A 15,321-nucleotide genomic window follows, 5' to 3' on the forward strand; every position below is an offset into this window, starting at 1 on the left:
ATGATAGTACATGATATAGTTGAACAGTGTAGAACAAACTAACATGGATATTGTGTTCATGGAGAGCTGAAGCATGAAACATGAAGTGTTTCTAAGATGTTGACTTGTTCAAAGTTGTAGATGACAAAATTAAGCTTCTTCGGTACTTATAATTAAATAAATCCCTATAAACTCTATGCATATGGAAGTTTCTGTATTATAAATAAGGATATAAATGCCTTAGTTAAATTACTATTGAAATGAGCATGTTGAAATCCAGCTTTTTAATTGAAATCATTAGTATGGTAATGTAAGTGTTTGGGACCTTGTCTCTAGGGGCGCTAAGACCTGGAAATGGCCCTGAAATTTTATTGGGTCAGGGACTTCCTCAGCAACCACCACAGCAGCATAGAGTACTCCAGCAACTACAGCAGGGAGATTGGAGATTACAGCAACTCCATTTACAGCATCGTCATCCTCACCAGCAGCAGCAGCAACAGCAACAGCAGCAGCAGCAGCAGCAGCAGCAGCAGCAGCAGCACCACCACCACCACCACCACCACCACCACCACCTACTTCATGATGCTTATATGCAGCAGGTAATTTTTTTGTTTCTTTAGATATGGAAGTAGTGTGAAATTGATGCAGCAAATTGAGTATCAGTGAATTCCTTTTTGTATCATGGGCGCCTTGAACTCTAGATTTGAGTAAACACTTTCCCCAATTTTCTGATTATGAAATAATATTTAATTTGCAATCAGTGAAATACTTAAGAATACTCTAAAATAGGTTGCATTGTGGCCTTATAAAGAAAAGAATGTTCATCTGAAACATTTAGTATTCACAAATAAGTACTGCAGTTTATAATGAATATTATCTGAGGTTACATTTTGAGTTCACAGACTAATAATGCTGTTGTTGGAAAGGTGATATTAGGCTTTGCAGAAGTAACATTGTCTTAGATTTTTGTCACCTGGTTTTGGTTGATAGATCCAGAGTGGAGGGTGGTAAGTAGGTGGTACCATGGGATGCCCAGAGGACACCACTGGAGGGGAGATAAAAGGAGAGTGTAAATTTAGTGTAATGGATCTTGGTTAGAAGTCACTTCTTGTGTCTTTATCTTCTAGGAAAAGGTGGTAAATGTGTTTTGGTAACTTTCTTCTAAACATTCTTAAATTGTGCTACAAGTGGTTTTAATTGAATCTCTGTTATGTTTTGTTGATAATTTTGAAACTAGTTCTGGATCAGAGAATTGCTTCAGAGAATAATTTGCTCCTTTTTTTTTTTTTTTTTAATAGCAACCACTGTATTAGTGACTTTTTCTTAAATATTTAAAAGAGGATTTTTGATTCTGGCCAAATGAGCCTACCTTCAAAACTTTTTAAAAAGGTTTATTTCATCTTGCTGTGGTTTTCTAGTAATAGAGCTGTTCCTGCAGATGATTGGTTTTAGGTTTCTGATGATAAGCATATTTATTAATAAATTATAGTAATTTAGAGTGTAACTATTTTGTGTTGATGTTTGGACTGCTGATTTCTCAAATCATTATTATGGTAAGATCAATACTTTGAAAAAGGGCTCTGACACAAAAAAGGCATGAATAACATTTATTAATTTGTTTGATTTTCTCATTGTAGTATCAACATGCAACACAGCAGCAACAGATGCTTCAGCAACAGTTTTTAATGCATTCGGTATATCAACCACAACCTTCTGCATCACAGTATCCAACAATGGTAACTTAAATAATTTCTAGAGATTTCTCTTAGTATACATTATGGTGTTGGAATTCACAGTATGAATCATATTATGCAGAATTTAATAATTCAAAATCAAGTTAATTGACATGTATCAAAGCCAGTCATATATTCTCAAACAACTTTAAATTGCACTGAACTATGGCACATAAATATGGCACATAGTAATTGACTGATAACATACTTCACTTATTGTGTAAGGGAAATGATGTCTTACCTATAGTCTTTTGTCACATGTCTCTTTCATTCAGCAAATATCTATTGAGTAAAAAAATGAAACCCAAATGGAGAGTGTATTTGCTTCAGAGAATAATTTGACCTTTTTTTTTTTTTTTTTTTTTTTTTTTTTTTTACAGCAACCACTGTATTAGTGACTTTAAGCTACTCTTTTTCTTGAAATATTTAAAAGAGGATTTTTGATTCTGGCCAAGTGAGCCTACCTTCACAACTTTTTAAAAAGGTTTATTTCATCTTGCTGTAGTTTTCCAGTAGTAGAGCTGCTTCTGCAGGTGATTGTTTTTTAGGTTTCTGATTTTGTCACCAATGTGAAAGGAAGGAACATAGTAAATAGATGCAGTGCTGACAGTGCTTTAGGACTGGAGTATTGTTTTGTATAATATCATTTCTTTTTTCAGATGCAGCAGTATCAGCAGGCTTTCTTTCAACAGCAGATGCTAGCTCAACATCAGCCGTCTCAACAGCAGGCATCACCTGAATATCTTACCTCCCCTCAAGAGTTCTCACCAGCCTTAGTTTCCTACACTTCATCACTTCCAGCTCAGGTTGGAACCATAATGGACTCCTCCTATAGTGCCAATAGGCAAGTATTTTTCCAGTGAAAGCAAAGGAAATTATTGTGGAAGTGGAAGTCATTGTTGAATCGTCGGTCATTAAGTTCTCTTAAATTAATTTGGACTTATTTTTTCTGTAGAGCCACCCATTCTCTCTTCCTAGTCCTGTCTTCTGGTCCCTTCGCATCCCCATCCTTCCATTTCCTCAGTTAATTCTGCTTACTGTTATTTGTAGGTAAGGTGTAGCAACATCTAATAGCATTTAGGGCTAAGGATATTATTGGCTTGTGTGTATAGGCATTTTTTGTAATGTAAGTATAAACAACACCCTAACAAGTGACTTTAGCAGTTAAAAATAAATCCTCATAGACTTTTTCTATTTACATGTTATTACCTTTGATTAACTTTACTGTTTACTCATAAAGGTTGTATAATTTAATTTAAATAGGTATAAACATTTTTACACATATATATTTTAAGATGATATATAGTAAACATACTGTTACTATAACAGTTGGGAATAGTATATTTTGGCTATTTAGATATATTAGGTGAGTTATAAATTAAAAAACTTTGGTACAAATTTTCTTTTACATATAAAATGGCAGGTGCTTTGGCATCTTGTAGTTAAGAATCATCATGAATGCCTCCTAATGTTTTTAGATACTTAGGAGGTAGGAGCTGTTAGACTTTTGTTACAGGAACACTGAAGAAGTTCTCATACAATGCTATTTAAGGATTTGAAACAATAGCTGAGAAAAGGTGTCTATAAGCTTTGGCTCAGAGTTGAGCAGGAGAAACAGCAGCATCAGTAGCATACTTGTACACTGCATCTCAAGAGAGAGCTAAAGTATGCAGTTTGCTATAGAATGCCTCCCAACCTCTGTGTGTGTGCGCGCACGTGCGTGTGTGTGCATGTGTGCACACATGCACCAGGGACAGATGGTGGGGCGGGTATGGTAGGGAGGAAGACAGAAACATGAACTGATTTCTTGAACTTCTTTTCTAAAGTAAGAATTGGGGTGGAGGAATTAGGACAGTTTTGTCTAGGGAGAAAGCAGAGTATATGGTTAAAGGCCAGTTTAAATGTCCAGCTCAGGCAGGGTGCGGTGGCTCATGCCTGTAATCCCAGCACTTTGGGAGGCCAAGGCAGGTGGATCGCGAGGTCAGGAGATCAAGACCATCCTAGCCAATATGGTGAAACCCTGTCTCTACTGAAAATACAAAAATTAGCTGGGTGTGGTTGTGTGCGCCTGTAATCCCAGCTACTTGGGAGGCTGAGGCAGGAGAATGGCTTGAACTCGGGGGTTGGAGATTGCAGTGAGCTGAGATCATGCCACTGCACTCCAGCCTGGTGAATCCATCTCACAAAAACAAACAAACAAACAAACAAACAAAACCTTCAGATCAGTATTTGCCAAACTCGTTGTCATTTATCTACTCTAGTTAAAGTGTTTTGCTTTATTCATGTAGTGCTTTTTTTCTTTAATAATTAGGAACATTATTGTGTATAATAAAATTAAAACATTATACATTTTAAACAAATAAGATCCACTAAAATATAAAGTACGAAATGTAAATTGTAATCTAATAAATTTGCTAAGTCCGCTAGTGATAAGAATGGAATAATTTTCCTCATTAAAAATCGGATATTCTGCTTGATGATTGCTTAGTTTAAGATACCGATGAGTCTATTGTATTAATTAGATGATTGCTTTTTTCCACTTTTGAAGCTAACTAGCATAAAAACATGTCAAATCTAGTGTATTTAGTTGGAAAGTAGAAAAGATATTAAACTGTCTTCTCTGACATAGCATAGGTATTGTGTATACTTCATATTGTAAAAGTCTGTCAGCTCCTGGAAGCAAAGTTATGTCACTGATGAGAATGGGATGATGAATTGGAAATCTGTCTAAACTTCTGATTAGTTACAAAGAAAGTTGGATATCCAGGGATTTGAGGCATACACTGGCATGCAAGGTGCTGATACCTGTAATGTATATTAATTACTGTAGCATGGCTTGCTTTGTTCTCATTTGTAGTGATGCTATTCGACAAATCACAGGTTTGATACATTAGATACTTTTCTTTTAATTTCTGTGTAACTATTAAAAAATAAGTTATCACAAAAATCATCTTGCATTCCCCAGGTTAGGAAATATTGGGTTGCATATCTGGGAAAGTGCATAAGACTTGTTTTACTCCACTCCTATGAAATTATGTATTTAAGGATATGGTAGAAAAAATTATACACTCAGCCACTAAAGGTTAGAAATGTGGAACTTCATGTGTGAACATTGCTCCAGCCACACTTGGTACGTCAGTGCTACTGCATTAATATTATTATACCTATTTAACATCAGATTGTATGTTGAGTGTAATGTCTTCTGTAACAATTTAAAAAGAGCTCTACACTAATGTTCCTGCTTATAACTAAGTCAGTGGAAGAAGAGAATTGGGGTTAAATGTTTGTCTCTAAGTGGGTAAGGGGCTATTTGAGTAGAATATAAGAAACTAAGTAGTTCCTTAGAGGAAAAGAGTCACTATCTTTGTTGAAATGATTATTTCCTTTTCCACTGTCTTTTGCTAAACTTTCTACTCTTCCACCATGTTAATTTATCTTTACTATGAATATCAGAGAGTATTATTGTTTTATATTCCAATAATAGTTAAAATAAACATTTTCTATGCATACGTTATCTTCTTATAATTGCCCTGCTGTATTAGTTATCTGTTGATGCCTAATAAATTATCTCAAAACTTAGTGGTTTAAAACAGCAGTAAACATTTATTATCTTACATACTTTCTTTGGATCAGAAATTTAGGAGTGGCTTAACAGGGTGGTTGTGTCTGGTAAGGCTGGTTCGGCTCTCCTCTGAAGGCTTGGCTGGTGCTAAAGGATGTAATTTACAAGATAGTTTACTCACATGGATTTGGGCAGGAGGCTTCAGTCCCCTGCCACATGGATTTCTCCAAAAGAACTGCTTGAGTTTTCTCTTTGGCAAGGCAAAAATTATTTTGAACAAGGAATTATTGATTCTGGTTTCTCCCTCAACAAGTGATCCAAGAGACAGAGCAAGGAGGAATCTGAAATGTCTTTTTAGACCTAGTCTCAGCAGTCATGGGCTGCTGCTTGTGCCATGTTTCATTTGTTAGAATTGGGTCACTAGATCTAGCTCATGTTCAAGGGCAGCGAAATTCAGTTTCACCCTTTGAAGGGAGGAATGTCAGATAACTTGTAGACATATTTTAATACCTGTTTAAACTACGTTAAGGTGATACCCTATTGAGTTACAGCCTGCTAATGGGAATCCGTAAATTTATTTTGGGAATAGTAAGAGGGTGATTCATATAGGGAATCAAAGTTCTAAAAGGAATCATTGACAGACAGGAGGGGGAATGCCCACCATCTCTCTCTGAGTTTTACACACTCTGATTTGTTTTTTTTTTTTCCCTTCAATTTTCTGGATAAAAACATACCTGATCTGTGTTTTAAGGACTGAAAATTCTTAGAGATAGTTTTGGAATTAGAGATGGGACTCTGTCACAGGAGGCAGGCTCAGACTGCTTGGCAGTTAATGCATCCAGAATGGATTTTAAACTGAATTGTTTTTAAAATTAAGATAGTAAGTTCTACTTACTAAGCAAGTCTGTCTACTTGTAGATAACTTACTATGTTTATTTTCATCTATTATATGCTAGCCTTCAGTAAGTTTTTAAGTATCCTATTCTTGGCTTAGATATACTGAAGGGGCTTGGACTAAGGGATTAAATGGATGACTTTTGCCTTTTTCTTTCTCTTCTAAGACCTGTTTGGTGGCAATGACAATGAGCTCTCAACAGTTAGGTAAATTTAGGGAATCAGTTAAGACTTGCGAAATTGGGATACCACTTTGAACATTAGGATTCTCCCTTCATTACTACTGTTAAGTGGATTTGGATATGAATTATGAAAGGAACTTAATAGCTTTCTTACATTGTCTCATTCTTATGCTATACAGTCATGCATTGCATAACAACGGGGACATGTTCTGAGAAATTGCATCATTAGGCAATTTTATCATCGTATGAACATCATAGAGTGCATTTATACAAACTTAGATGGTATAGCCTACTACACATCTAGGCTTTATTATATAGCTTATTGCTCTTAGGCTGCAAACCTGTATAGCATGTTATTGTATTTAGTACTATAGGCAATTGTAACAGAATGGTAAGTATTTTTGTATCTAAACATAGAAAAGGTAGAATAAAAATACTGTATAAAGGATAAAAAATGGTACATCTGTATAGGGCACTTACCATGAATGGAGCTTGGAGGACTGAAAGTTTCTCTGGGTGGGTCAGTGAGTGAGTCGTGAGTGAATGTGAAGGCCTAGGACATTACTGTACAGTATTATAGACTTGACTTTATAAACGCTGCATTCTTAGGACACACTAAATTTATGTAAAATTTTTTTCTTCAATAATAAATTAACTTCAGTTTTTTACTTTATAAACTTTAAAAATTTTAAAAATGTTTTGACTCTGGTAGTAACACAAAACACAAACATGTACAACTGTACAAAAGTATGTTCTTTATATGATTCTATAGTTTTTTTCTATTTTAACTTTTCTTTTTAAACTTTTTTGTTGAAAACTAAGACACAAACACACACATTAGTCCTGGCCTAAGGTGTGGATTGTCAATATCACTATCTTCCACCTCCACATCTTGTCTCACTGCAAGTTCTTTAGGGGCAATAACAGGCTTGGAGCTGTCATATCCTATGATAACAATACCTTCTCCTGGAATACCTCCTAAAGGACCTGCCTGAGGCTGTTTTACAGTCGACTTCAAATAAAATAAGTAGAAGGAGTATACTTGAAAATAACTCAAAAATATGGTATAGTAAATACATAAAACAGAATACAGTCATTTATTATCAAATATTATGCACTGTACACAATTGTATTGCTATACTTTTATACAACTGGCAGCCCAGTAGGTGTCTTCAAATCAGCATCACCACAAACACATGAATAATCTGTTGTGCTATAGTGTTAACAATGGCTACGATATCACTAGGTGATAGGAATTTTTCAGCTCTGTTTTAATCTTACGGAACCACCATTATATATATGGTCCATTGTTGACTGGAAGGTCATCGTGTAGTACATGACTATATTTCCAGGCTGGGTTGCCGGGAGAGGTACACAGAGATTCTCGGGTTAAGAAATCTTTAGATTCTCATCTTCTCTTAAAAGCCTAGAGCCCTGTAAGATAATTTTCATAGAACAGTGGTTTCAGGCTCCAGACTCTAGATACTTTAAATACTATAAATAATTTATTATATACAAAAATAACCCTCACTTAATTTTAGCTAACTTTTAAAGCAGTCCTAGCAATTCATCTTTTGTTAGTAGCTATATATAGGGAATGCCTTTGTCAAAAGGAAAATTACTGTGGTGTCCCAGCATAACCAAGGCATTTGATCACTGTGTTCAGTAGTGATTTTAGAGTGATACTGTCTGATAGGTGACTGATTTTTTCTTTAAGGCTTATTTCCTATGATAATAACAGTTAATACTTATTCTTATTTTTACTAGATATTGTTCTCTTTGCTTTATGTGTATTAAATTATTTAATCTTCTCAGTAACCCTATGAGGTGGATACTATTACTCCTTTTTACAGATGAAGCTGAGGCAGAGAAGTTAAGGAACTTGCCCAAGGGTATACAGCTAGTGTACCTTAAGTAGGTGATTATGGAGCTAGTATACCTTATGCAGGTGATCTAGATCCCATATGTTCTCTCTCTCCATCTCATGCCTTTGTCTGTCATTCTCTGTCATAAGGAAATGATTTGGTTTTCTAAGTATTTATAAAGTATAAACTAGGGCATTGTGAATTTTTATTAATTTTAATTTTGCTTTCCATCTTCTTTTTTCTTTCTCAATTATTACTATAGGTCAGTTGCTGATAAAGAGGCCATTGCAAATTTCACAAATCAGAAGAACATCAGCAACCCACCTGATATGTCAGGGTGGAATCCTTTTGGAGAGGATAATTTTTCTAAGTTAACTGAAGAGGAACTATTGGACAGAGAATTTGACCTTCTAAGATCAAGTAAGGGACACTTGAAGGCTTATTTTGCTTCACAGTAAAATAACAGCTCTATTATTATTCAGCAAGGCCAAAGACTTTTGAGAATGTATATGGGAAATTCTTTTTGTGCATTTGAGGGCAAAATTCAGGCCATCTTCTTATACTATCAAATTATGTTGTGTGCATTAGAAATCAGTTACCTGATAGTAGCTATTAAACCCAATATTGCTGATAGTATGCTAATATCCTAAAACTTAAATATTGCATATCTATAAATGTTAAATTCAGAATATCTCCAAAACATGGAACATTGATGTTTCAATAAAAAGGGAGACATTATTATTTTGCCTTAGTAATGATTGTGCAACTCTGTTTTTCTGCACACTCAATAGAAAATATTGTGGGTCTGAGATGCCCTTTGAAAATGCCTGAAAGAAAACATGGGCTACTACATTATGTTAATGTTTTGTAATGCCCTTTTAATGAGTGGTGACATAAAAGGGCTGCTTTGTTGTCCTGATATGGCAAAAATTAAATAAATTCTTTTTCACTTTAAATCAGATATCTCAATGTTTTTACTTGTAATCATTGCTTTTCTTTGAACTACCTAATATATGTCAAGCTTTGCCACACATTTTAGAAATGTCCTTTTTTTGAAAGAATGATGCGAGTGTTTTGAGTAGGTCGCAAAATAGGAGCAAAAAGCTCACTTCTAGAGTATGTAGATAATTTTCAGGTTTCTGAGGCTTGTGTGTGTGTGTGTGTGTGTGTATGCAGGTGTGCACACAAAACAAGTGTGTTTTCCCCTTTTGCATGTGAAAAGAAGGTCTTAATAGTCCCTAGTTTATAGTTCCTAGGTACTATTTCATTTAGGTAATTGGCCTTATGAGAATGTTTAATAGATGAAATACTTTGTTCTGAATTGGTATATATTTTATATAAAATTCCTGTAAGAATAGTTGTTTGGGATTTAAATTTGTATTTTACATATTGGTTATATGAGTATGAAAATTGATGATTAAATGCGATATAAAAATATGTTCTGAACTGTTAATAAAGGTTTCTTAATAAAACCAATCATATCTTACTAAAACAATTTTTTTTTAAACCACCACTTTTTTATTTGGCATTTTCCTAGAATTTATGTTGAGTAGGCCCAAAAGCAAGAGTTGTTTTTTTTTTTTGAGACTGAGTTTTGCTCTTGTTGCCCAGGCTGGAGTGCAATGGCACAATCTCGGCTCACTGCAACTTCCGCCTCCTGGGTTCAAGCGATTCTCCTGTCTCAGCCTCCCGAGTAGCTGGGATGACAGGCATGTGCCACCATGCCCGGCGAATTTTGTATTTTTGGTAGAGACAGGATTTCTCCATGTTGGTCAGGCTGGTCTCAAACTCCCGACCTCGGGTGATCTGCCCACCTCAGCCTCCCATAGTGCTGGGATTACAGGTGTGAGCCACCACGCCCAGCTCTTTCAGAGTGATGGAAGAGGTAGACACAGGGTGTAACCAAATCATTATAATTTATAGGACTATATTTAAAGCAAAATATATTAATTTTAATGTGTACTGATCAGGGTTTGCTAAATTAGTATTTTCAACTGCTTAGGTAAAAAATTATTTTTAAAAAATGAATTTATGAAATGAGTATTCACATTATTTTGTATCCTATAAAAATGTGTTATTCTAAGCTTCCTAGAATTTGTAATGACATCAAAGTTAGTTTTATTTACTTAGCATAGGCAAGAGTGACATATGAATATGCCTATATGTATATAACTTCATAAAAATTGTGTTGAGTACGTAAAATTCTTAAGTAGCTATTTTTAAGAATAGCTTAAAACTTCATGATCAGATAATGTGTGAATTTTAAACTTCATGATCAGATAGCAGTTGTAAATCGTGCATGTATCTGTGTGCACATGTGTATGCCAAAGAGAGTTCAGACTTTGCAGTATTAATTATAGAAAGATACTAAGTTCCAAAGGAAAGTGCAGGAGGAATTTTATGTGAAGGTTAGACTTGGAGCAACCTTAGCCCTTTGGAAAAACACATAGATGGTCCATGAGCTACTGAAATTATTGTCGCAAGTCTGATGCACTTAATTTGGCAGAAAACATAAATTTTGATCCCTGGCAATGTTACTTAACTAGGTTGTAATTTCAGATAAGTCACTCAACTGCTGTCAGTCTCACTTTCGCATTTGTAAACTGGCGATAGTGGTGCCTATTTCATAGGGTTGTCCAGATAATTAAATGATGCCTTTAAATCTGGGCACTCAATAAATAAATGCCACTTTCCCTTTTCTCACTTTCTGTATAAGCCTTTATGTCATGATTTAAGAGGTTTTTGACTTTTAGCCAGCATTTAAAAATTGTATTTAAATTATCAGTTTCTCAGTGGTGATGTAACCGTCAAATTAGTAGGGGCTTTGTGGGCAAACACATCAAAAGCAGAAGTGACAAATGATAGCAAGGAAGTTGATGGAAAAGTGTCTGTTTTTCTCTTAATAATTGATATTCATTGTTCAGTGACATTTTGGGGTCAATGAACCCACCCTTTTAGGATTCAAAAAAGTGAAATGTCTTTAATAAAGAAGTTTGTAACTACTATAAAGTTGTGTATAAAATATAGTATAGAAAGATTTCCTCTCAGTTTAACTTAACTGTAAAATTTAGTCATCTTTAGCACCTCTTTCAGAAGCAATAAGATACCTAATATTTGATCTATTTGATAGAGTTTATATTATATTGATGGGCAAAAGTACTCTTTCAGAACCTTAAGAGTTTATTAGAAGACTAATTGTGCAATGAAAATTGATAGTTGGTCATTATATTAAACTTTATTAAAGTTTAATAACTTTTACTTTTTTGAATTCCGAAATAGTGGGTTCAATAACTCCAAAAATTTGCCCATCAGTATAAGATAAATCCTGTCATTTTCCAAAATGAATAAACTATTGATGTAGTTGAAATGCCGTGTAGGATATTTGTACCCTTTTCCTTGACCACAGGTATTAACAATTTTCCAAAGTCTTTTCTAAAATAATTTATATTTGATTTATAAAACAGTTTCCACTGAGAAACTGAAAGCCTTTATATGGTCCTTAAAAGTAGAGGTATTGCCAGTGTAATGATTATTCAGAATAATACTTTTCCATTTGGGGTTTTATTTTGAAAATGATTCATGGTTATTTGTTTAAAAGCAAAAAAAAAAAAAGGAAAATAATATGCTGGTTAGGAAATATTTTATGTGTATTATCCAGAAAGTAATTTTCAAATCATAATAGTATTTTGAGATATCAAAATTCTAAAATATTACTAATTGATAACAACGTTGTTTAGTGATCTTTAAGAAAACAGTAGATTCCATATACTAGGCAAAGGGATTTAATATGTAAAATAAACTAGATTCTTCTTGCTTTCACCTTCACTATAAATGAATACCATTTATGGTTCAGAATTGTTTTACCTGTTCTTAATTTTAGTAAGAAGAAAACATTAAATCAAATTTAAGCATTAATAATAAAGCTTGTCTGAATGATATTTTTAAAAATTTAAGTTTGTATTTTTACTTTTTTGTACCAGAATATCCAGACTAGTATGTAAACTTTAGCAATTTAATTGTCATAATATTTTAGTATCTTAATATTTAATATGACAATTTAACATTGACATAATATTTAATACATTAAACTAATTAGAACACAGATGCTTGCTTTGGGGAATTTATAAACTTATATTTGTGCAAATAGTTGTGTACCTGTTAATTAAAACTATTACTTCATGAAATATATTTCATTTATTGATGGTGGATTTTTTCTGCTTAAAATTGGATCAAAATAACTAAAAGGAAAAATAGAAGATAGTAAAGATATTGTGATTGCTTTATAAATTCCACTGAATGTTGTTGTTTCATCTATGAAGCCACAGAATGATAATGGCTTATAAGCATCTGAATCTACAGTTTATTGTAAAATATTAACCCTCATCTTTTTAAGCAAATTCATAACTATTACTGTTCCTTCAGTGCAGAATAACAGAACTTTTCAAGTATATTAGACCAGTTTCAAGAGTATCACATGACGACTGTACTTTTAAAGCTTATTCATTAACCTTTTAGCCTTTTACACCATTATCCATATAAGCAGCAGAATTAACTTTGTAGACTATTTTAATTTCGTGATGATATTATGGAATATACTCTGATTCTAAGATTTTAAAATCCGCCGGGCACGGTGGCTCAAGCCTGTAATCCCAGCACTTTGGGAGGCCGAGACGGGCGGATCACAAGGTCAGGAGATCGAGACCATCCTGGCTAATCCGGTGAAACCCCGTCTCTACTAAAAAATACAAAAAACTAGCCGGGCGAGGTGGCGGGCGCCTGTAGTCCCAGCTACTCGGGAGGCTGAGGCAGGAGAATGACGTAAACCCGGGAGGCGGAGCTTGCAGTGAGCTGAGATCCGGCCACTGCACTCCAGCCTGGGCGACAGAGTGAGACTCCGTCTCAAAAAAAAAAAAAAAAAAAAAAAAAGATTTTAAAATCCTGTATTTTCGCTATCTGTATCAATTAAAATTATTGAAAAGATACTGTCTTTATTCACCAACATAATTCTTTTGTGAAGGCAGGAGGTAAGTTTCTTATATTGGATAATCAAGCTTTGTTCTAATCTAAAGAAAACCAGTCATTTGAAAATGTAATTAAAAGCATTTTAGGGATGACTGTGTATCATTAGATTTTATTTATAGGTAATTAATAATTACAAAATTAATGTGTATATTTATTTTGTATTTTGTGTCCTGAGACCCACATTTTCAGGTGAACTTTAGAAACATAAATGATTTTTTAAAAATTCCATTGAAAAGTTGATTCTGCATTTTATGGAACAATAACATTCATTTTACAATGAATTTATTCTGATTCCTATTTTGAAATAACTGGATAAATGAACTTTGCATAGAGCAGTATCTTCCATATTTTTACTTATAGGGACCCCATATAAAAATAAGTTCACCCCTACATGATAATGTGTATAGTTTTGTCATAATTTCACAGTACTGTTTATATCCTTACCATAAATTTACCACAGACTGATGGATGTAATATACCAGTGCATGAGAATTTAAAGAACCTTAGTGATAACTTCAGTTTTATAAGCTGGGACTTATTAGTATAGTAGTGGTTTAAATACGTCGAGAGGGCTGGGTGTGGTGGGTTCTCGCCTGTAATTCTACTACTTTGGAGGTTGATGTGGGAGGATTGCTTGAGGCCAGGAGTTCGAGACTAGCCTGGGCAATATAGACCTCGTGTCTACAAAAAATTAAAAAAATAAAATTAACCAAATGTGGTGTGCCTGTAGTCGTGGCTACTCCAGAGGCTGAGCCTTGGAGCCAGAGGTTGCAGTGAGCCAAGATCATGCCACTGTAGCCTGGGTGAAACAGCAATGCTCTGTCTCAAAAACAAACATGCGCTGAGAGGCCGGGTGTGGTGGCTCATGCCTGTAATCCAGCACTTTGGGAGGATTGCTTGAGTCCAGGAGTTTGAGACCAGCCTGGACAACATAGAGCTTATCTCTACAAAAAAATAAAAAATTAGCTGAACGTGGTGGCCTGTGCCTGTAGTGCCAGCAACTTGGGAGGCTGAGATTGGAGGATTGCTTGAACCTGAGAGATTGAGGCCACAGCGAGCCATGATCATGCCACTGCACCCTAGCTTGGGTGAAAGAGTGAGACCCTGTCTCAAAACATAAAATAAAACAAAAATAAAAACAGAGAGTATGTAAAATTGCAGATTCCTGAGTTACTGCTCAGATAACTTGATTCATTAGGTCTGTGGTAGGGTCCAGGTAACTACATTTTATACAGAAATCCTAGCAGTTATGACGCAGATGGTTGAGGTATAAAGTCTGTTTCTAATTCAGACTTAAATATTTATACTTTTGGTCTTAATTTTCAGGAATGAGGGCCCTTGGATATTGACATGCTGTCATCATCACTCTGAGTCAGTCTCTTCCATTTGTTCTTCCTCACCCCCTCTTTTCTCTGTCCTCAGTGCTTTATATACTGGAATTTGGGAAATGGAGAAGAGTGGGGGAGTCCAGGAGGATTCTGATACAAGGCATACTTACTGGTTTTACTGTTACTCCATAAATGCATTCAGGGCCTGAATAAATAAATAACCACATGTAATCTCACTCAGTGAATCTGAATCCTCTCCTTAAGGTTTGATTGCAGCCTCCCACCACAATAAGTTAGGGACCCTTCGTTATATAAATTATTCTTTAACCTTTTGCAGAAAGATGTTATGGGACTGGCTTCTCTTTAATAGGTGTTTTGACAGCAAAATTAATAAAGTTTTTAGTAAAATGAGCATTTGTTACTGATTTCCTGCATAAGTATACAGTTAATACCTTGAAAAATAATACCCAAAATAAATTTTCATTGTTAACCATTGCTGTGTTGGATTTGAAAAGAGCACTTAAGTTTAGGAAGTTTTGTTTGTTCATAAAACAATTGTCAGATGTATTTAGTAACTCAATATTAGTGCCTCCATAAAATGTTTGATAGTGTTTCAACAAAATTTTAAGTAAAAATTTAAACAATCCAAAGTTTCATATAGATACTGCAGAATTCATGTTAACTGTAAAGGCTGGTAATTGTACTATTGTCATAAAGGTTTTGAAAGAATTAGTTGCCCATAGGAGTAGTTATATT

At 34.5% G+C, this 15,321-nt stretch overlaps 1 protein-coding gene across 3 annotated transcripts in view; it reads left to right on the forward strand.

The window, feature by feature from the left end:
• The window catches only part of LOC105477229 (BMP2 inducible kinase), a 146,973-nt gene that overhangs the window by 97,653 nt on the left and 33,999 nt on the right, over positions 1 to 15,321 (forward strand). For all 3 annotated transcript variants that reach the window (XM_011733629.3, XM_011733628.3, XM_071093549.1), the window contains exons 11-14: positions 316 to 578; positions 1,617 to 1,715; positions 2,372 to 2,556; positions 8,478 to 8,635. In XM_011733629.3, the coding sequence (XP_011731931.2) occupies positions 316 to 578; positions 1,617 to 1,715; positions 2,372 to 2,556; positions 8,478 to 8,635 (705 nt within the window). The remainder of the gene's footprint in view (positions 1 to 315; positions 579 to 1,616; positions 1,716 to 2,371; positions 2,557 to 8,477; positions 8,636 to 15,321) is intronic.

Source organism: Macaca nemestrina, chromosome 3, assembly GCF_043159975.1.
Source record: "Macaca nemestrina isolate mMacNem1 chromosome 3, mMacNem.hap1, whole genome shotgun sequence".
Lineage (NCBI taxonomy): Eukaryota > Metazoa > Chordata > Mammalia > Primates > Cercopithecidae > Macaca > Macaca nemestrina.